The sequence below is a fragment of the Tachypleus tridentatus genome, chromosome 10, assembly GCF_004210375.1.
Source record: "Tachypleus tridentatus isolate NWPU-2018 chromosome 10, ASM421037v1, whole genome shotgun sequence".
Lineage (NCBI taxonomy): Eukaryota > Metazoa > Arthropoda > Merostomata > Xiphosura > Limulidae > Tachypleus > Tachypleus tridentatus.
Genome location: NC_134834.1, coordinates 4,616,338 through 4,639,694, shown reverse-complemented (window position 1 = coordinate 4,639,694; position 23,357 = coordinate 4,616,338). Strand labels below are relative to the sequence as shown.

Below are 23,357 nucleotides of genomic sequence, written 5' to 3'. Positions count from 1 at the left end.
AAGTTGTTAGAACCAGTATCGATAAGTGTTAAGATGTGTCAACCAGTATTGATAGGTGGTAAGCCAGTGTAGGTGGTAAGTTGTTACAACCAGTATTGATAGGTGGTAAGTTGTTACAACCAGTATTGAGAAGTGGTAACAACCAGTGTGTCAACCAGTATTGATAGGTGGTACGTTGTTAGAACCAGTATTGATAGGTGGTAAGTTGTTAGAACCTGTATCGATAAGTGTTAAGATGTGTCAACCAGTATTGATAGGTGGTAAGCTGTTTCAACCAGTATTGATAGGTGGTAAGCTGTTTCAACCTGTATTGATAGGTGGTAAGTTGTTAGGACTAGTATTGATAGGTGGTAAGTTGTTACAACCAGTATTGATAGGTGGTAAGCTGTTTCAACCAGTATTGATAGGTGGTACGTTGTTAGAACCAGTATTGATAGGTGATAAGCTGTGTCAACCAGTATTGATAGGTGATAAGCTGTGTCAACCAGTGTTGATAGGTGGTAAGCTGTGTCAACCAGTATTGATAGGTGGTACGTTGTTAGAACCAGTATTGATAGGTGATAAGCTGTGTCAACCAGTATTGATAGGTGGTCAGCTGTGTCAACCAGTATTGATAGGTGGTACGTTGTTAGAACCAGTATTGATAGGTGATAAGCTGTGTCAACCAGTATTGATAGGTGGTCAGCTGTGTCAACCAGTATTGATAGGTGGTAAGTTGTTACAACCAGTATTGAGAAGTGGTAAGCTGTGTCAACCAGTATTGATAGGTGGTACGTTGTTAGAACCAGTATTGATAGGTGGTAAGTTGTTAGAACCTGTATCGATAAGTGTTAAGATGTGTCAACCAGTATTGATAGGTGGTAAGCTGTTTCAACCAGTATTGATAGGTGGTAAGCTGTTTCAACCAGTATTGATAGGTGGTAAGTTGTTAGGACTAGTATTGATAGGTGGTAAGTTGTTACAACCAGTATTGATAGGTGGTAAGCTGTTTCAACCAGTATTGATAGGTGGTACGTTGTTAGAACCAGTATTGATAGGTGGTACGTTGTTAGAACCAGTATCGATAGGTGGTAAGCTGTGTCAACCAGTATTGATAGGTGGTAAGCTGTTTCAACCAGTATTGATAGGTGGTACGTTGTTAGAACCAGTATTGATAGGTGATAAGCTGTGTCAACCAGTATTGATAGGTGGTAAGCTGTGTCAACCAGTATTGATAGGTGGTACGTTGTTAGAACCAGTATTGATAGGTGATAAGCTGTGTCAACCAGTATTGATAGGTGGTCAGCTGTGTCAACCAGTATTGATAGGTGGTACGTTGTTAGAACCAGTATTGATAGGTGATAAGCTGTGTCAACCAGTATTGATAGGTGGTCAGCTGTGTCAACCAGTATTGATAGGTGGTAAGTTGTTAGAACCAGTATCGATAGGTGATAAGCTGTGTCAACCAGTATTGATAGGTGGTAAGTTGTTAGAACCAGTATTGATAGGTGGTAAGTTGTTAGAACCAGTATTGATAGGTGGTAAGCTGTGTCAACCAGTATTGATAGGTGGTAAGTTGTTACAACCAGTATTGAGAGGTGGTAAGCTGTGTCAACCAGTATTGATAGGTGGTAAGTTGTTACAACCAGTATTGAGAGGTGGTAAGCTGTGTCAACCAGTATTGATAGGTGGTACGTTGTTAGAACCAGTATTGATAGGTGGTAAGTTGTTAGAACCAGTATCGATAAGTGTTAAGATGTGTCAACCAGTATTGATAGGTGGTAAGCTGTTTCAACCAGTATTGATAGGTGGTACGTTGTTAGAACCAGTATTGATAGGTGATAAGCTGTGTCAACCAGTATTGATAGGTGGTAAGTTGTTAGAACCAGTATCGATAGGTGGTAAGCTGTGTCAACCAGTATTGATAGGTGATAAGCTGTGTCAACCAGTATTGATAGGTGGTAAGTTGTTAGAACCAGTATCGATAGGTGGTAAGCTGTGTCAACCAGTATTGATAGGTGGTAAGCTGTATCAACCAGTATTGATAGGTGGTAAGCTGTATCAACCAGTATTGATAGGTGGTTAGCTTCTTTACAGATACAACTAGCATGTTTTCAGGATTGTATTACTGATAATAAAGTTTGTTTCTTTGTTTATGATATTTGCATAAAACTGCACAAGCGTATGAGCGCTAGTCGTCATTAATTTGGTAGTGATAGACTAAAGGGAAGACGTATAGTCTGCACTGCCCACTGCAGCTCTTGGGATTCTCAACTTTATAACGTCTCAATGCTGAAAGGACAAGCATGTTTAGTGATGGAATTCAAACCTACGACCCACATACTGTGACTAAAGTGCCTTAGGAACCAGACTGTTATTGAAAAACCGACGCTGTATTTTGAACAGTTTATCGAGGTGTGACAGTAATACGGTCATACAAGTATTTGTACAAACTGTGAAGATAGATTCGAAAGGATAATCCTTTGATAACTGTAAACAATCTACACGTAGTTATATGTGTTTAAAACACTGTGGTCATTCAGAGACCCCAGTGTTATACAGAAATGTGTAACAATAGTTACTAATCTGAATTATTCAGCTAGAAAACACGTTTAAAATATAAGAAAACAACTTTGAAGTCCAATCGTTTATTCGATTTACCATATGACACTGAGGGGAACTCTACCCTTCATCAGTATCTCTGGACAAGAACCAATCATACAGTGGAAGAGTGTAGTCCAAACATTGCTTTTATCACAATCAAAAATACTCCACCCTTCTCCTGATGTTCATCTGGACTACACACACAGATCTGTCCTTTTTTATACGTATCAGAGATAAGTACCAACTTATAATGTTGCTATGTTAAAACTATACACCGAGGGTATGGTATGTGAGATTTCATGAGCCACTCGTGTAGACACGATTTAATAAGTGATGCTCATATGGTAATTGGTAAATGTTCTCCTGACACGAACAGAGAGTTGTGTGTCCTTCATAGAAACCCTGACTTTATATAGATGATTCTCTGCTCAAGACTCAGAAAATATAATAAGTATACACATGATTTATTTAGAAAGACGAACAAATATTTTCCACTTTTTATTATTGTAGAACATTTTATCTGTTGATTCAATAATGGATACAATGATCTGAAATACTAACTATAATATTGAAATGTTTAATAAGTTATGTCAACTTTGGTAATACGTATATTATCTCCAATCTGATAAACTGGATGAATTGGTAATATTAACTGAAATGTAGATGTTTGCTGTATCTCTTCACCCTGAACATAAAAACTTACTGCCTGTCATGATAATGTATCGTGTAACTGATCCGCCATCATTTGGTCGTTCACTGGCAGAACACGGAAAAACTAATACACAGAATAGTTGATGTACAATAATTGATGTATTAACAGTGATATAAGGAAGGTGTCTTGATTAGAGATAACAGAGCAGGGTAAAGATGTCAGTAATAACGAAGTTTAAAGAACAGAAACCAAGCAGTTTGATTGATCGGGTGAATAGCAGGTTACTCTCACAAGCTATAACAACATTTAGTTATAGCTGAGTACATACTGCAAATAACATGGCAGTACTTTCGGTGCATATTGTTTGAAGAGTAACATTAAACACTACAGTACTATTAAGGTATATTGTTTAATAACAAACACTAAACACTGCAATACTGTTAGTGTACATTATTTAATAAGTAACACTATTGTACTATAGACTACATTGTTTAATAAGTAACACTAAACACTACAGTACTATTACAGTACATTGTTTAATAAGTAACACTAAACACTACAGTACTATTACAGTACATTGTTTAATAAGTAACACTAAACACTACAGTACTATTACAGTACATTGTTTAATAAGTAACATTAAACACTACAGTACTATTACAGTACATTGTTTAATAAGTAACATTAAACACTACAGTTCTATTACAGTACATTGTTTAATAAGTATCACTAAACACTACAGTACTATATACTACATTGTTTAATAAATATCACTAAACACTACAGTACTATTACAGTACATTGTTTAATAAGTAACACTAAACACTACAGTACTATTACAGTACATTGTTTAATAAGTAACATTAAACACTACAGTACTATTACAGTACATTGTTTAATAAGTAACACTAAATATTACAGTAGTCTTTGACTATATTGTTTAATAAGTAACACTACACATTATATTGTTATTAGTACTGTTAGAGTACATTGTTTAGTAGATAACACAAGACACTACAGTACAGTACAAACGAACTTGGGTTTAGTTTATAGAGAGAGAACTCTGATGACGGGTGGTCAGGAACGTTGTGGTTTCTCTTTGTTCCCTCACATGAAAGATTATTTAACTTTGCTTGAGAATTTATCTGTATTTTACTTTGACTTGTTTAAGGTGAAGAAGTGCGGTGGGGTATTATAAAAATGACAGTTGTGAAAGGGGCGGTACAAGAGAAATAAACCAGGCCGGAGCACGAAGTCCGAAAAGCCGATGAGATATCAACTCAAAACGGCCCAATTCAGGGCCAGGCAAGAATATTGTCTTGGCTGGGATCTAAAGATCCCAGAGATTTGGATGTGGAGGGAAACGGGACAACCCACTTTCACAGGCCCCGAAGGTTTTAACTTGTCCTGTGCCCGTATCTAAATGGAAATATATATAAATATAAACATATATTCACCTTTTCTGTAATTATGTATTTTGTTGAGTACTTTGTAATTGTTGAAATATATTATATGGTGAAATGTATTTTGTAGGTGCACTGGCTAATTTACATTATGATACAGTTAGTATATTTCTATGTTCTGCTTTTAAGTAATATTTGTATGATCCTTCAGTGAGCATGTTTCTTAGGGTGGGTAGGTTACTGATTTTGTGTACATAGTTGACAGGTGTGCATGATGGTAGTCGGTTTGCTATTCTTAATGTTTTATTTCGCTGTATTTGGATCTTCTGCAGTGTGTTACTACAGTACCATTAGTGTACATTGTTTAATAAGTAACAATAAACACTACAGTACCATTGGAATACATTATATGGCAAGTAACACTAAACACTACAGTACTATTACAGTACATTGTTTAATAAGTAACAATAAACACTACAGTACTATTACAGTACATTGTTTAATAAGTAACATTAAACACTACAGTACTATTACAGTACATTATTTAATAAGTAACATTAAACACTACAGTACTATTACAGTACATTGTTTAATCAGTAACATTAAACACCACAGTACTATTACAGTACATTGTTTAATAAGTAACATTAAACACTACAGTACTATTACAGTACAATGTTTAATAAGTAACATTAAACACTACAGTACATTGTTTAATAAGTAACACTAAACACTACAGTACTATTACACTACATTGTTTAATAAGTAACACTAAACACTATAGTACTATTACAGTACATTGTTTAATAAGTAACACTAAACACTACAGTACTATTACAGTACATTGTTTAATACGTAACACTAAACACTACAGTACTATTACAGTACATTGTTTAATAAGCAACACTAAACACTACAGTACTATTACAGTACATTGTTTAATAAGTAACATTAAACACTACAGTACTATTACAGTACATTGTTTAATAAGTAACATTAAACACTACAGTACTATTACAGTACATTGTTTAATAAGTAACATTAAACACTACAGTACTATTACAGTACATTGTTTAATAAGTAACACTAAATATTACAGTAGTCTTTGACTATATTGTTTAATAAGTAACACTACACATTATATTGTTATTAGTGTATATTGTTTAGAAGATAGTTAGATTTTTCTTACTATACATTGTTAAAGTGCATTTAGTAAAATACATAACTTATGCAACAATGTATAGTAATAAATTATAGTACACAACAATGTATAGAAATAAATTATAGTACACAACAATGTATAGTAATAAATTGTAGGATACAATAATGTATAGTAATAATCTATAGTGTACAACAATGTATAATAATAAATTATAGTATAGAACAATGTATAGTAATAAATTGTAGTATACAATAATGTATAGTAATATTCTATAGTGTACAACAATGTATGGTAATAAATTATACTATATAACAATGTATAGTAACAAATTTTAGTATATGATACATTATTATTTGTACGCATGATTAGACAGATTATGATATCCTAGAAATCATCGATATTGTGTTTTACAAATATCCCAAGAGTAAAACTGTTTTGTTTTTACCTCCTTAATATCCATCAGATAATAATCTCAGCCATATTGTTTACAAGAAACAAGCTTTGCCTTTCAGACGGTATTTCTTGAAGCCACTCGTGGCGCCATCCTTACCCTAGAATAAGAAGAGCGCAGAGCGCTTTCTTCACATTGTTGCTAGCGTTCGATCTTGGCACGAGCTGCACGAGATGTTTCTAGCTCGATCCACGTGAGCCGAGGTAGTATCCAGTGGCATCATATTGTACGTGACATCCCGACTCTCAGCATGGTATCATCCACGTTCCTGTTTCTCCTGGCTTTAGTGCATTACTCGTTGGCAGGTAAGTACCAATGCCTGATAATTATGACCGAAACCCAAAAAATTATGAACAGAAACTTAGCACGATCAATGGCTGTCCATTAATTTCCTCAATCAAGCGACCAGAAATCAACTGTTTTGTACCTAAAGACATCTAGGTTTAGTTATTTTAAAAGCTTAGTGTTCAGTTCAACTTCCAAATGATGCAGCTGTATTTTTTTATGTTGACAGAGAGAAATGTAATTTAGTATCAAACTCTGGATATATGATATTATGTAATTGTTGTCTGAAAGAATTATGTAGTTAAAACAAAACATGAATTATACTGAAGTGATCACGTTATGTGTAGAATTATGTAGATAAAACAAAACATGAATTATACTGAAGTGATCACGTTACGTGTAGAATTATGTAGTTAAAACGAAACATGAATTATACTGACGTGATCACGTTACGTGTAGAATTATGTAGTTAAAACGAAACATGAATTATACTGAAGTGATCACGTTATGTGTAGAATTATGTAGATAAAACAAAACATGAATTATACTGAAGTGATCACGTTATATCTTGAATTATGTAGATAAAACAAAACATGAATTATACTGAAGTGATCACGTTATGTGTAGAATTATGTAGATAAAACAAAACATGAATTATACTGAAGTGATCACGTTATGTGTAGAATTATGTAATTAAGACAAAACATGAATTATACTGAAGTGATCACGTTACGTGTAGAATTATGTAGTTAAAACAAAATATGAATTATATTGACGTGATCACGTTATATCTTGAATTATGTAGATAAAACAAAACATGAATTATACTGAAGTGATTACGTTATGTGTAGAATTATGTAGTTAAAACAAAACATGAATTATACTGAAGTGATCACGTTACGTGTAGAATTATGTAGTTAAAACAAAGCATGAATTATACTGATCACGTTATGTGTAGAATTACGTAGATAAAACAAAACATGAATTATACTGAAGTGATCACGTTATGTGTAGAATTATGTAGATAAAACAAAACATGAATTATACTGAAGTGATCACGTTATGTGTAGAATTATGTAGATAAAACAAAACATGAATTATACTGAAGTGATCACGTTATGTGTAGAATTATGTAATTAAGACAAAACATGAATTATACTGAAGTGATCACGTTACGTGTAGAATTATGTAGTTAAAACAAAATATGAATTATATTGACGTGATCACGTTATATCTTGAATTATGTAGATAAAACAAAACATGAATTATTCTGAAGTGATTACGTTATGTGTAGAATTATGTAGTTAAAACAAAACATGAATTATACTGAAGTGATCACGTTACGTGTAGAATTATGTAGTTAAAACAAAGCATGAATTATACTGAAGTGATCACGTTATGTGTAGAATTACGTAGATAAAACAAAACATGAATTATACTGAAGTGATCACGTTATGTGTAGAATTATGTAGATAAAACAAAACATGAATTATACTGAAGTGATCACGTTATGTGTAGAATTATGTAGATAAAACAAAACATGAATTATACTGAAGTGATCACGTTATGTGTAGAATTATGTAGATAAAACAAAACATGAATTATACTGAAGTGATCACGTTACGTGTAGAATTATGTAGTTAAAACAAAGCATGAATTATACTGAAGTGATCACGTTACGTGTAGAATTACGTAGTTACAACAAAACATGAATTATACTGAAGTGATCACGTTACGTGTAGAATTATGTAGTTAAAACGAAAGATTAAGAATACTGAAGTAATGGTAAAATCTGTAAAAGTGGACCACCTTGGTTGGAGAAACGTACAAGGTCTGTAAAAGAGGACCATCTTGTTTGAGCAAACTCACAAGGTCTGTAAAAGTGGACCACCTTGTTTGAGCAAACGTACAAGGTCTTTAAAATGTAGACCACCTTGGTTGGAGAAACGTACAAGGTCTGTAAAAGTGGACCACCTTGTTTGAGCAAACTCACAAGGTCTGTAACAGTGGACCACCTTGTTTGAACAAACTCACAATGTCTGTAAAAGTGGACCACCTTGTTTAAGCAAACGTACAAGGTCTTTAAAATGTGGACCACCTTGGTTGGAGAAACGTACAAGCTCTTTAAAATGTGTCATCAATGAAAGAGGGTGGAGACAAGAGGATTGGAAGAGGGGAGAAAAGGATGGTAGTAGTGCGGACGTGAAGAAAACGGATGATTGTTAAATGGAAGAAAATTGTTGGAAGGAGAACCACTGAACGTATAAACTGGATAGACATTGGTGTTAAAACATAGTGATATAATATAATCAGCAATATAGTCAGGTTCTGACAGACGTGCTACGAAAGGACTCCACAACTGAAAGAAGGAGGTGATGACCTTTGACCAGTGTAAGTTCTTCGTACGTTCAAAATACTAACGTTATTACGAACTTTTATGATAGTGAACTCATAACGTTACAGATTGTTACTGGTAGATCTGAGCTTCTCAGAAGAATGAGAGACTGCTACCTTTTATCTCCACTACCTTACGTTAACACGTGCATGTTTTACGTAGTTTCGATATGGTAAACTTCCTCTCTAAAGCTTCATTTATTACCTTCTTTAATTTCCGGAGCAGCTCGTGATTTTACGAGACGATGGTAGTGATGTACAGGTGACAAGTTGTTCGGAGAACATCACGCGACTCCATTATACCAAACATTAACAACAACAAACATATGGAAGTTCATTATGGTGATATAGCGATAAGTTTTCGGACTTACTACACTTAACTCTAGGGTTCGATTCCCCACTAGACAGACTTCATACACCCGTGTGTATAGCTTTGTACTAAACAAATAACAATAAAACAAATCCAAGTTGTCACAACTTATAACTAAGGATAGCTGTACTTCTGGTCTTCATCCGAGGAACGTTACACACCTTCACGTGACGCTCTGGTTCAAAATAGGAGATACATGATATATGATAGTATATTCTAATTTCAAACAGACATTGCTGAATTATACGAATATCAGAACACGTCAGTGGTATCATGAGAAAAGCTGTGTAACCATCATCACAGAGTTAAACCAGAATAAATATTAGCCGTCCTATCTGTACGCGAACAACGTTATGTTATAATAAATATTATGCGAACTCTGTCTACAAATACAACATTGGGCAATAATAGCCATTAGAAACTGCCTCTTTACAGCTACAGACTTAATAACGATTATTAGTTCAAACTGCTTGTTATGATAGTTTCTATTCAGGACAAGAAAACTTCGTCTATTAAATATTCGTCTGTACAGTTACGACCGAAAGCCGAGAATACAATTTGACAAATATGTGACAACAGTGTGTCGACACTTATGAACGGTCGTGTCATAGTGGGGTGGAGACACTGAGATAAAAACTAAAACAGATAATAAGACACAGCCGACACACTGTTGTCACATAACTGTGCCACGTTACAAACAGACCGAGTTGTGGACAGGTATGTGCGCGATTTTCCCACAGTAGTGTATGCGGTGTAGCACATTATTGGGTAATGTAGCATAATACAATTAGGGTAAAGCACTACAGTACAGTAATGGATATTGTAGTACGGTAAAATATAGTACGTGTATTACTCTATAATAATATAGCGTAGAGGATATTGCATTGTGCTGTGTTGTACATATAAGTAATGTAGTACACTACAGCATAGTATATGGTGTAATACATTAGAGTATAATATATAGTATAATACTGCACAGAAAAGTATAGCGTAGTACAGTTTAATATACCACAGAAAGGATAATGCAGTACAGATACATTACAGTATCGTATAGCGTAGTACAGCGTAGCATATTACTGCACAGAATAACAAGCTACTATAGCTTAGTACAGTATAGCTTGTTAAAGTGTAGTACACTACAGCATATTATACAGTGTAGTGGAGTACTATATACTACAATGTATTACACTACAGCATATTATACAGTGTAGTGGAGTACTATATACTACAGCGTATTACACTACAGCATATTATACAGTGTAGTGGAGTACTATATACTACAATGTATTACACTACAGCATATTATACAGTGTAGTGGAGTACTATATACTACAGCGTATTACACTACAGCATATTATACAGTGTAGTGGGTACTACTATATACTACAACGTATTATACTACAGCATATTATACAGTGTAGTGGGTACTATATACTACAACGTATTACACTACAGCGTATTATACAGTGTATTATAGTGGGTGCTATATACTACAACGTATTACACTACAGCATATTATACAGTGTGGTGGGTGCTATATACTACAGCGTATTACACTACAGCGTATTATACAGTGTAGTGGAGTACTATATACTACAACGTATTACACTACAGCATATTATACAGTGTAGTGGAGTACTATATACTACAGCGTATTACACTACAGCATATTATACAGTGTAGTGGAGTACTATATACTACAACGTATTACACTACAGCATATTATACAGTGTAGTGGAGTACTATATACTACAACGTATTACACTACAGCATATTATACAGTGTAGTGGAGTACTATATACTACAACGTATTACACTACAGCATATTATACAGTGTAGTGGAGTACTATATACTACAACGTATTACACTACTGCATGTTATATAGTGTAGTGGAGTACTATATACTACAACGTATTACACTACAGCATATTATACAGTGTAGTGGAGTACTATATACTACAACGTATTACACTACAGCATATTATACAGTGTGGTGGGTACTATATACTACAACGTATTACACTACAGCATATTATACAGTGTAGTGGAGTACTATATACTACAGCGTATTACACTACAGCATATTATACAGTGTAGTGGAGTACTATATACTACAGCGTATTACACTACAGCATATTATACAGTGTAGTGGAGTACAATATACTACAGCGTATTACACTACAGCATGTTATATAGTTTATTGGAGTACTACATCTTACAGTGTAGTACATCACAGCATATTATATAGTGTAGTGGAAGACAACATATTATATTGTAGTACATCACATCACAGAGTATAGTGTAGTGGAATACTACATAAAGTGGTATAGTACGTTACAAGAAAGTACATAGTGTAGTGGAGTACTACATATTACAGAGTAGTACACAACAGTGTATTATATAGTGTAGTGGAGTACTACATATTACAGAGTAGTACACAACAGTGTACTATATAGTGTAGTGGAGTAGTACATATTACAGAGTAGTACACAACAGTGTATTATATAGTGTAGTGGAGTACTACATATTACAGAGTAGTACACAACAGTGTATTATATAGTGTAGTGGAGTACTACATATTACAGAGTAGTACACAACAGTGTACTATATAGTGTAGTGGAGTACTACATATTACAGAGTAGTACACAACAGTGTATTATATAGTGTAGTCAAGTAATATATATGTAGTAGCAAGGTTAGGTGCTGTGCTATTATTGTATTATCTTCTACAACGCACAAGGGTGATTATTGTTAAAAATTAGTTTCATTCGTTGTTTTGCCTTCTGTACTGAATCCATCCATAACATGATTGTAGTATTTGTCATTTTCTACTGAATCCATCCATGACATGGATGTTGTATTTGTTGTTCTCTACTGAATCGATCCAAAACATGGATGTAATATTTGTTGTTCTCTACTGAATCCATCCATGACATGGATGTTGTATTTGTTGTTCTCTACTTAATCGATCCAAAACATGGATGTAATATTTGTTGTTCTCTACTGAATCCATCCATAACATGGATGTAGTATTTGTTGTTCTCTACTGAATCCATCCATAACATGGATGTAGTATTTGTTGTTCTCTACTGAATCCGTCCATAACATGGATGTAATATTTGTTGTTCTCTACTGAATCCATCCAAAACATGGATGTAGTATTTGTTGTTCTCTACTGAATCCATCCATGACATGGATGTAGTATTTGTTGTTCTCTACTGAATCCATCCAAAACATGGATGTAGTATTTGTTGTTCTCTACTGAATCCATCCATAACATGGATGTAGTATTTGTTGTTTTTTACTGAATCCATCCATAACATGGATGTAGTATTTGTTGTTCTCTACTAAATCCATCCATAACATGGATGTAGTATTTGTTGTTCTCTACTGAATTTATCCGTAACATGGATGTAGTATTTGTTGTTTTCTACTGAATCCATCCATGACATGGATGTAGTATTTGTTGTACTCTACTGAATCCATCCATGGCATGGATGTAGTATTTGTTGTTCTCTACTGAATCCATCCATGGCATGGATGTAGTATTTGTTGTTCTCTACTGAATCCGTCCATAACATGGATGTAATATTTGTTGTTCTCTACTGAATCCATCCATGACATGGATGTAGTATTTGTTGTTCTCTACTGAATCCATCCATGACATGGATGTAGTATTTGTTGTTCTCTACTGAATCCATCCATGACATGGATGTAGTATTTGTTGTTCTCTACTGAATCCATCCATGACATGGATGTAGTATTTGTTGTTCTCTACTGAATCCATCCATGACATGGATGTAGTATTTGTTGTTCTCTACTGAATCCATCCATGACATGGATGTAGTATTTGTTGTTCTCTACTGAATCCATCCATGACATGGATGTAGTATTTGTTGTTCTCTACTGAATCCGTCCATAACATGGATATAATATTTGTTGTTCTCTACTGAATCCATCCATGACATGGATGTAGTATTTGTTGTTCTCTACTGAATCCATCCATGACATGGATGTAGTATTTGTTGTTCTCTACTGAATCCGTCCATAACATGGATGTAATATTTGTTGTTCTCTACTGAATCCATCCATGACATGGATGTAGTATTTGTTGTTCTCTACTGAATCCATCCAAAACATGGATGTAGTATTTGTTGTTCTCTACTGAATCCATCCATGACATGGATGTAGTATTTGTTGTTCTCTACTGAATCGATCCAAAACATGGATGTAGTATTTGTTGTTCTCTACTGAATCCATCCATGGCATGGATGTAATATTTGTTGTTCTCTACTGAATCCATTCATTTTTCTGCTCTTTGTTCCTCCTTCTAAAGGTTTCAAAATATCGTCCAATAATTTTCCAATTAAGGTTGTTCTCTCGCTTGTCACGTGCGTTCAAGCACTTATTACTGTAGTAAAAAGCAATCAACGACTGGTGGGGAGAACCATACATGGTTTTACTGGACTCTGGACAATACTTGTACAACTTTTCTATGTTTGTTTTTTTGTTTGTGTTTTCGACAAATCTTCTTACGTTGATTACTAAGTCTATATGATCTTTAGATGTTTGCTGAACAAAATAGATTGGCTACAATATAAATGTAATGACAATATGTGAAATTCTTAAGTTTTTCAGTAGCATGTCTTAAGTTTTTTAATAGCATGTCTTTTTTGAAACAACAAACAGTTTATTATATAAATAAACATCAAACAATAATCCCTAAACAAATAGGAACTATCATAATGAAGCAAATATTTGTTAATAAACAAAACTAACAATAATCTCTTTGTGTCTGTACAGTAATTAATCAGCTATAATCTAAGCTACTTAATACACAAAAGGTAACACATTTTAACTTTTCTGTTATATAAATCTTACATTGTGAACTCTGCTGCAAAAAACAATTTATTTGTTGTCTTAGATCTGGAATTCAAATCCGTGACTCGAGAAAGATAGAAACTTCATAGTCTATATTTTGGATACACTATAATTAAATACATTATTTATTAATATATTCCAGAAAAATGAAAAAAAACAACAACCGGTATTTCAGATTCACGTTTATACGAGAATATAAATTTAAATGAATTTATTTGACAGAACGAGGAACAAAGTTTGAACACGTTTAAGACTTGTAATTGAATGTACTGTATTGTTATATAGAAAATGTCAAGATATAAAAACACCGACTTTTCCAAAATCCTTTCATATAAAGAACCAGAGTACATTTTTTCTTGAAGTAAGAAAGCGACAAAAAAACCACAAATCCAGCAGACACACTCTCACAATATTCTCCTGGAAAGCTGGCCTCCAAGGGATCACGTACCTGTTCCTTCCACGGTGGTTCGAATTCTCTCATACTCTAACCCTATCGCGAGACTTTCTAATGTTCATATTCAATTTTGTTTTGGAGTGCTTCTAATCTTAGTATAAACTAAATAGTTAGATTCAAACAAAAAATGCGTTTTCATTTATAACGTTCTACAGATGGAAAGAAACAAGAATCTCCGTTAACGCAGTTTAAATACGTTGAAACATGCTTCCAAACCTTAAATATAACCTCAGCACATCACCTTTACAAGAGTAAAATAAAAGTTGTACACTGCTCTATCTCCGCAGTGCATGACGTATCGAACATTAAATCAAACTTTCACAGTGCCTTGTTTTTATATATCAACGAATAAATAAATAAATATAGTTTTGTGTATTTACGTTATTTCAATGACAGTATTAAAATACACAGTCCAACTTAATTTAATCATCGTTTATATTTTATAAATAATCAAACAATGTTTTCAAACTATGATGTCTCTATGGTAACAAGATATCGACCAAACAAAAAATTGTTATATCTCCTTAACAGTATTGGAACAAATATTATATAATGCTGTGTTCCCGAATTATATCTCAATGACATCATTACAAACCTTTTATGACGCTATGCCTACGAATTACATCTCCGTAATAACACTATTTGTTTTAAATTGTTATCGCTCCACGATATATTAATATTGGAATAATGTTTTCACACTACTGTATCTCCACGGAACATAGTGGACATTGAAACAATGTTTTCACACTACTGTATTTCCACGGAACATAGTGGACATTGAAACAATGTTTTCACACTACTGTTTCTCCACGGAACATGGTGGACATTGAAACAATGTTTTCACACTACTGTATTTCTACGGAACATGGTGGGCATTGCAACAATGTATTCACACTACTGTATCTTCACGGAACATGGTGGGCATTGCAACAATGTATTCACACTACTGTATCTTCACGGAACATGGTGGACATTGAAACAATGTTTTCACACTACTGTATCTCCACGGAACATGGTGGGCATTGCAACAATGTATTCACACTACTGTATCTTCACGGAACACGGTGGACATTGAAACAATTTTTTCACACTAGTGTATCTCCACGGAACATGGTGGACATTGAAACAATGTTTTCACACTACTGTTTCTCCACGGAACATAGTGGACATTGAAACAATGTTTTCACACTACTGTTTCTCCACGGAACATAATGGACATTGAAACAATGTTTTCACACGACTGTATTTCCACGGAACATGGTGGGCATTGAAACAATGTTTTCACACTACTGTTTCTCCACGGAACATGGTGGACATTGAAACAATGTTTTCACACTACTGTTTCTCCACGGAACATGGTGGACATTGAAACAATGTTTTCACACTACTGTTTCTCCACGGAACATAGTGGACATTGAAACAATGTTTTCACACTACTGTTTCTCCACGGAACATAATGGACATTGAAACAATGTTTTCACACGACTGTATTTCCACGGAACATGGTGAGCATTGAAACAATGTTTTCACACTACTGTTTCTCCACGGAACATGGTGGACATTGAAACAATGTTTTCACACTACTGTATTTCCACGGAACATGGTGGGCATTGCAACAATGTATTCACACTACTGTATCTTCACGGAACATGGTGGACATTGAAACAATGTTCATGTTTTTCATGTACTTCACAACAGAAACTGTTCACACACTACAGTTTTATTTTCTAATTCATACTAGATTATAAAAACAGCTGGGTATTATTCTCAGATGTTCGTTACAGAACACTAAATTACCCATTAGATATGAGTTGTCTATAACGTGCGCTTGCTTATCTGAGTTTTTGTTTTCAAGTGTGAATCAGTGTGTGCACAGCAGGCCTAATCTAGACGAGTTACCGGATATTAAAGTTTTATCTTTTCTTCTTTTCTACATGAATGTGTTTGCTTAAGCTTTATGTCGCTTTTCTTACTTCGGCTTGGGATCGGTTGTTAACATATTATCAGAAAGGTTGTACTGTGTGGTAAACAGAATATATTCTATCAATAGTTTTGCGTTTTACTGTATGACAAACAGAATATATTCTACCAAGTACTTTAGGTTACGGAATTTTAGAAGAAGAAACCCCTAGAAACATGAGATTGTAACACGTTTTCTGCAGCATAAAACCTTAAAACGTATAGAAAGTAGAAGAAAGCATGTCTTCACTGATGGAGCCCACTATATGAAACACATGATTGTATAGAAACTTTATGTTATTTATAAAGAATGTACTTCATATTTACAATAGCTCATTTTCACACACAGCAGCTTTTGAATAGCTGCAAGAAATGTTGACACTTTACCAAATAAGTAACTATGTACAACAAACCAAGAGAAACCCTTAGGCGTAACATAAAGTGGTTTACCATGGGATCTCTTCATACCAAAGAATGTCCTTTCAAACAGGGTATACTAGAAACCAGTCTGTCATGAGGCATAACATAGTTTGCTGGGTCACTGTGTTGGAGTCACAGCTGGTAAGACTGAACTATGTATACATGTTTATTTCGCTCAGCTATTCTCGTCTACAGGAAGTAGGTGTGGTAAAGCTTATCCACGAGATAAAACAAACCAAAGAAAGTGGTTACTCAACACGATCGAAGGTAGCTTCTATGAGAAACAATAATATTATAATGGAAAAATCTTATCTACTTTTGTCATTGGAATCTAAAGACAAGAGACGTGGAACAAAAAAAACTACTGGACTATGTAGAGTTATTTAGAAAAATAAGTGAACAATTAGGTTTCAAGAAATTAGCCTGAAACTAAGAGAACTACTCGATTATAAATAATCAATCTCAAAACTAAGTAAACAACTGGACTGAAGTCAAAATCAGTAGACTAAGGAACAACTAAACTATAAAGAACTAGTCAGTAAACTAAGGTAATTATTAAACTGTAAGTATCTAGCCAATAAACTAAAGAAACAACTAAACTATACTCTTCAAAAACAGAAACGCAAAAGGCGAAATTGGAGACATATTGTTAACAAGTTTATTCCGGGTAGTTCTGTATGACATGTGTGAAACTTTGCACATTCACTGCTGAACATCCAAAGTCTGTAAAGGCGAAGTCCACGCTCACTAGTTGAAGTTTAACGTCACTCAACGTCAATAACGAGTATGTCCCCCGTGAGCATCAATAACTGCTTGGCATCTCCTGCCCATGGAAGCGATGAGATGACAAATCACATCCTGTGGAATGGCTGTCCACTCAGCCTGCAAAGCTGCTGCAAGCTGAGGTAGAGTCTGCGGTTGAGGTTGTCGCCGTCGCAGACGTCGGTCCAACTCGTCCCAAAGATGTTCGATGGGGTTTAAATCTGGTGATCTGGAGGGCCAGGAAAGAACGTTGATGTTGTGGTGTCTCAAGAAGACAGTGGTGAGTCGGGTTGTGTGAGGACGGGCGTTGTCATGTTGAAAAACGTCGTTGGCGTTCACCATGATGGGTTGCACATGGGGCCTAAGAATCTCGTCGACGGTTGCGTACGGTCTGATCGGAAATCCTACGCAGCCCTGGTATGGTTGAGGCAGTAGACGTCGCAGTGGTGGTCCTATCCCGAAGGTGACGTAATGGGATGTAGCGATCTTGTGCGGGCATGGTCACACGAGATCTGCCAGATCGTGGACGGTCACAAGTTGATCCATGTTGTTGGTGACGATTCCATAGCCTTGTGATGGTGCTTGGGTGGACATTCACAGCTCTAGCAACATCTGATCGAGATTCGCCTGCTTCCAAGCGACAAATGGCGTTGTTGCGTTGTGCTTCAGTCAGTCTTTTCGTAACTGTATTGCGTGTTGGTGGCTTAACACTGAGCTATGGAAACCGAGAACCCGTCACTTTTATAGGGATTTTGCACATGTTGCACTTTCAGAACATGCAGATCTCTCAAACAAATTTATTGGACACGAATGCGTTTTGGCGAAAAATCCGATGTTTTCTTCCGTTTTCAAAGTGCATAACTTTTATTGTCATTATGGTCTGACAATCAGTGCCTTAACACGTGTAACATCACATACTCTGAGCTTGTAACGTTATTACATATATTTCTCTTTAAAATAACAAAAATATCCCTTTTGCTTTCTTTTTTTTTTGAAGAGTATATAAAGATATTGTCAGTAAACTTAGGTAATTATTAAACTGTAAGGAACAAGCCAAGAAACTAAAGAAACAACTAAACTATAAAGATATTGTCAGTAAACTAAGGTAATTATTAAACTGTAAGGAATTAGCCAAGAAACTAAAGAAACAACTCAACTATAAAGATATTGTCAGTAAACTAAGGTAATTATTAAACTGTAAGGAACTAGCCAAGAAACAACTAAACTATAAAGATATTGTCAGTAAACTAAGGTAATTATTAAACTGTAAGGAACTACCCAATAAACTAAAGAAACAACTAAACTACAAAGATATTGTCAGTAAACTAAGGTAATTGTTAAACTGTAAGGAACTAGCCAAGAAAGTAAAGAAAACAACTAAACTATAAAGATATTGTCAGTAAACTTAAGAAACTACTAGTGTGTAAACATTTAGTCAAAAGATAATAAAATACAAGAGAATAGCCGTAGAATGTTAACCATAAGACAGTTGAAAACAGGAATTTGAGAAAATAACCGATATGTTGAAGAAATAAAAACTGTAAAAAGATCCGAGTTTTGAAAGAATTATAGAAAATAGCTGATTTATGTAAAGGAGCCAGTTTAGAAATAAACTGAAGTTTAAAACACTTGTGAAGAATTTTACATAACAGTTTTTTTTTTATATAGAGATATATAGTTTACAGTCAAAATTTTATCAAGTTACTATTTTACACCATAGGACCAATTGTCTATTGCGTAAATCATTTCAGATGCAGTGATATATTAGATATCATCTACTGCCGGCTATATTCTGAATACATAGGAAAGATAATTAATTAAGGAAATAGACCAATAAACGTCACTAACAGACCGTAAAAATAAAACTGCTGAGTTTTATAAAACGCTAATATTTTTTGCTCATAAAACTGCTCCTAATAATTCCGAAAATAATAGTTTTGTTGTGACACCACCAAAGGGTTCCTACCAATCGGTGGAATTTAGATACACTCTCAAGTTAGGCATTGCTAGGAACAGCAGAATACGGTTCGAACTAGGCTCATCAATGTCATGAGATTAGTTAATGCAGAACGAGCGATAGCTTCACTAATGAATTGCATTGATAAATTGTGTCTAGTATCTCGTCGGAAGCATCTACACCGCTAAGCAACACTGATATACAGTATCAGCAACACAGAGCAGGAGAAATAGATAAACTCATTAGATTCGGTGTAATTTTCTTGCAATATGTGAATGTTCGATTTTGTCATGTTTATTCCCCACTGATTAATTAAAAGTTATATGTACTGAACAACGTGGGATTTCACTTGCTACACGTTTGTCCAACGAAAAATACAAATTTATTAAATCGCAATAAATGATTACACGCGCCTTAAAATATGTACTATTGTCTAAAACAGATTAATACATAATTATTATTTCGTCAGTTATTACAGAAATCGCAAGTACTTCAATGATTCTTATAAAATAATAGACATAAGTTTCAAGTTAAGGTTGTTCTTAATGGTCGTCCAGATGGAGCATTAATTTTGTTAAGAAACTTTTTTTTTATTGAAAATGTTACACATTCTATAAAACATAGCCTAATTCAATACAGTTTTTATTATACGCCTTTTTATATAATGATACGTTTGCTAGGCTTATTCTAGATATATTTTTTTCAGCATTTTGTCAAGATTTTTGTACGTCTTTCTAAATGAAAGATATTTGATTAGCCATTCTGTACATTTTTCTAATATTACTTATATTAAGGCCCCTTAGGCCTATCGAACGTCTTTCTAACTAGCATTATTACGTAGCCTATTGTTTAACATTCTACTTAATACCGGTTATTCAGATAAGTATATTTGAATATCTGTTTTTAACTAAAATTACTCTGGTAGGCCTATTATACATTCTTTCCATCTGATGATAATTTTGTGGTTAAGTCTTATATACATTTTTAAAACCTATTAACAATTCTGGATAGTTTAGAAATTTTATACGTTTCTCTGACTAATGCAACTTCTTTGAATAAACATAAACTAATGTGCTGAATAAAAGGAATCGTCCAGAAAAAAGTGAATTCATTGACAAAAAGAGACGTTTCAGGTAAACACCTTTCGTTATACTACGACTAAGACAACTAAATTTACAGAACTAAGTCAGGTCGTATAAAAATAAATTTGCGTTTATTTCGAATCACTAGCAACGTCTGCGTAACTTTCTCCAACTAGTTCTTTAAGTAAAGCTAATGCCATATTTAAGGCTAGTTCCACTGTCCGTTTTTTCCTAATGTCGTTCATATTGTAAGGCCTATTATTTATGTGTCCAGTGCCAGTCCTAAGGTTAGATCTTTCCACATGGTATCAACTGTACAGTTAAGCCTATTATATGTGTTTCTAAATAATATCAATTGTAAGGTTAGGCCTATTATACGTGTTTCTACATATCATTCGTAAGGTTAGGCCTATTATGTGTCTTCCCATGTAATAACGTTCGTTGTGTTTTGGTTAGTGTACATCTTTCTACTTAACTGTAATATTTGGTTAAGTTTTCTGTACATTTTTCTATCTGAAGGCAAACGTTATTAAACTACATCCACATTATTATTATTGTTGTTATGTAATCAGGTCAGAACAATCTTATATGACAAATTAATTTTCTTTTAACCAAACGTAAATTTTGAAATATAATTTGTGACATAGAGGTCTAATAATGTTGATTTGCTGCACCCTCTACCTTGCACTACATTTTCGGCCCACTATTTCTTTTGTTTCCTGACCCAGTCTGTATTGATGAGCCTAGAACAGACGAAATTATAGCCCACCACAGAGGGTGCGGTGAATCAAAGAATGCATTAGACAATCATTAAACAGTTGATCCATTGTGTAATATTGAATAATAAGTTAGACACAATACTATAATATTATATAATACTATAATATTATTTATTCACCCAAATTAATTTAGGTTGTTATGTGGTGAGGTTAAAGAGATTTAAAAAAAAAACACCTCTTGAGATTTTTGCAAGTCGTGTGCAGTGGCTGGACTGGCCAACATACTGAGTTGAACAAATATATCACCCAGTGTATTTTTGACACTGAAATACGTTGAGGGAACTTAATGGGTAATCATGTGTGATGAAAAACAGCAAATATTTATTGACCTTAAAATTTAATTTCTATTAGTACAATACTTAATGTTGTGAAATGTTGGATATAGCAAGGTATTATTGGAGCTGAACCCCCTGCATATATATACGTAAGTGCGTGCATGTAGCCTTTTTTTTAGAATAAAGAATACAGTTTGTTCAATGAATTATGTACTAGTTTTCTAGATCAGTATCAGTTACGTTCGATTTGTGTCTATAGGAGGTTATTGTTTGAGATGGAACAAAGGTCTGTTTTCCCTTCCTCGTCTGATTAGTCTAGAGCTTGCTATTGTCACAGATCGCGCACTTCTGCTGTATGCCACGTGACCTCGTTTGTCTTTGGTTTCAAAATCCAAAGTAGATATTAAATATACATTCTTAATAAGCATCTGCATCGGTATTCCATGACGGAATTAGCTGCAGACGAACGCTTTCGTTTGGTTTTAGGGAAGTAATCTAGATTTATATCATAGAATTACACATAAAACTTCGCTGTAAGGAGTGGCACAACATAGAGAGGTCAATACATTGAAGATAGTTACTTGTATAAAACGTTTAAAAAACCGTTATAAGGAGCAACAGATAACAGATAGAGATAAATAAATAGCTATACGGTTTATTTTATAAAATTTTTCAAACCATGATATGAAGTAATGGATAGATAGATAGACAGGCATATTGACAGATAGTTTGGCAGATTGATATATAGTTTCGTTACATAAAACGATTGAAGACATGATAAAGAGTAATGGATAGATAGAAGGGAGGAAGGGTTGATAGATAGTTTAATTTTCACGTGAAATTGTTCATTTCATGATACGGAGAGATGGACAGATAGATGGGTTAACAGACTGATAGATAAATTCATTTCTTAAATAAAAGAGATACAAGTCGTGATATGGAATGCTGGACAGACAGACGAGACGAACAAACATATTTAGTTTGTGTTGTTAACTAAAGACACGCAGTTTCACTAGTTAACTTCTAAATATAGTCGAGTAAAATCCATGCCAAGAAAATACTTCCAAAGATAACAAGAAAGTATTCGAGGTATTTATCTAGAAAACAAGACAGAAAAACAGTTTTCTTTCAACAAACTAAATAACTGAACTAAAGATTAGAAACATACCGTTTTATGTTTATAAGCCAGGCTAGGAATTTGATTTATATCGTTCCCCTGGTAACAAAGTTTTGTTTTTACTGTTTTTTTTGGCTTTAGTTGTTTCTTGTTGTTGTTAATGTCTTAAGTTCAAAACTTAACTGCTGACCAGGTGATTAGTGCGACCCGTTAAGTTTCCTGTCGAGACGAATTAACATAGTACCGAAGTCAGTGATTTAGTGAAATTGTTTCGAAAATGGAATTTTCCTTGCTGTTTTAATGGTTCTCTGGCATCCGTGAAAGGCTGTCTCTCTAATTAAAAACTGTTCTTCGCTCGCCTTGACAACGT

At 34.2% G+C, this 23,357-nt stretch overlaps 2 protein-coding genes across 6 annotated transcripts in view; one reads left to right on the top strand and one right to left on the bottom strand.

The window, feature by feature from the left end:
* The window catches only part of LOC143228668 (breast cancer anti-estrogen resistance protein 3 homolog), a 156,323-nt gene extending 149,906 nt beyond the window's left edge, over positions 1-6,417 (bottom strand). For all 3 annotated transcript variants that reach the window (XR_013015402.1, XR_013015401.1, XM_076459914.1), the window contains exon 1: positions 6,246-6,417. The gene's annotated coding sequence lies outside the window, so the exon portion shown is untranslated. The remainder of the gene's footprint in view (positions 1-6,245) is intronic.
* LOC143228667 (protein lev-9-like) overlaps positions 6,349-23,357 on the top strand; it is a 115,907-nt gene continuing 98,898 nt past the window's right edge. For all 3 annotated transcript variants that reach the window (XM_076459912.1, XM_076459911.1, XM_076459913.1), the window contains exon 1: positions 6,349-6,556. In XM_076459912.1, the coding sequence (XP_076316027.1) occupies positions 6,502-6,556 (55 nt within the window). In that variant the 5' untranslated portion in view covers positions 6,349-6,501. The remainder of the gene's footprint in view (positions 6,557-23,357) is intronic.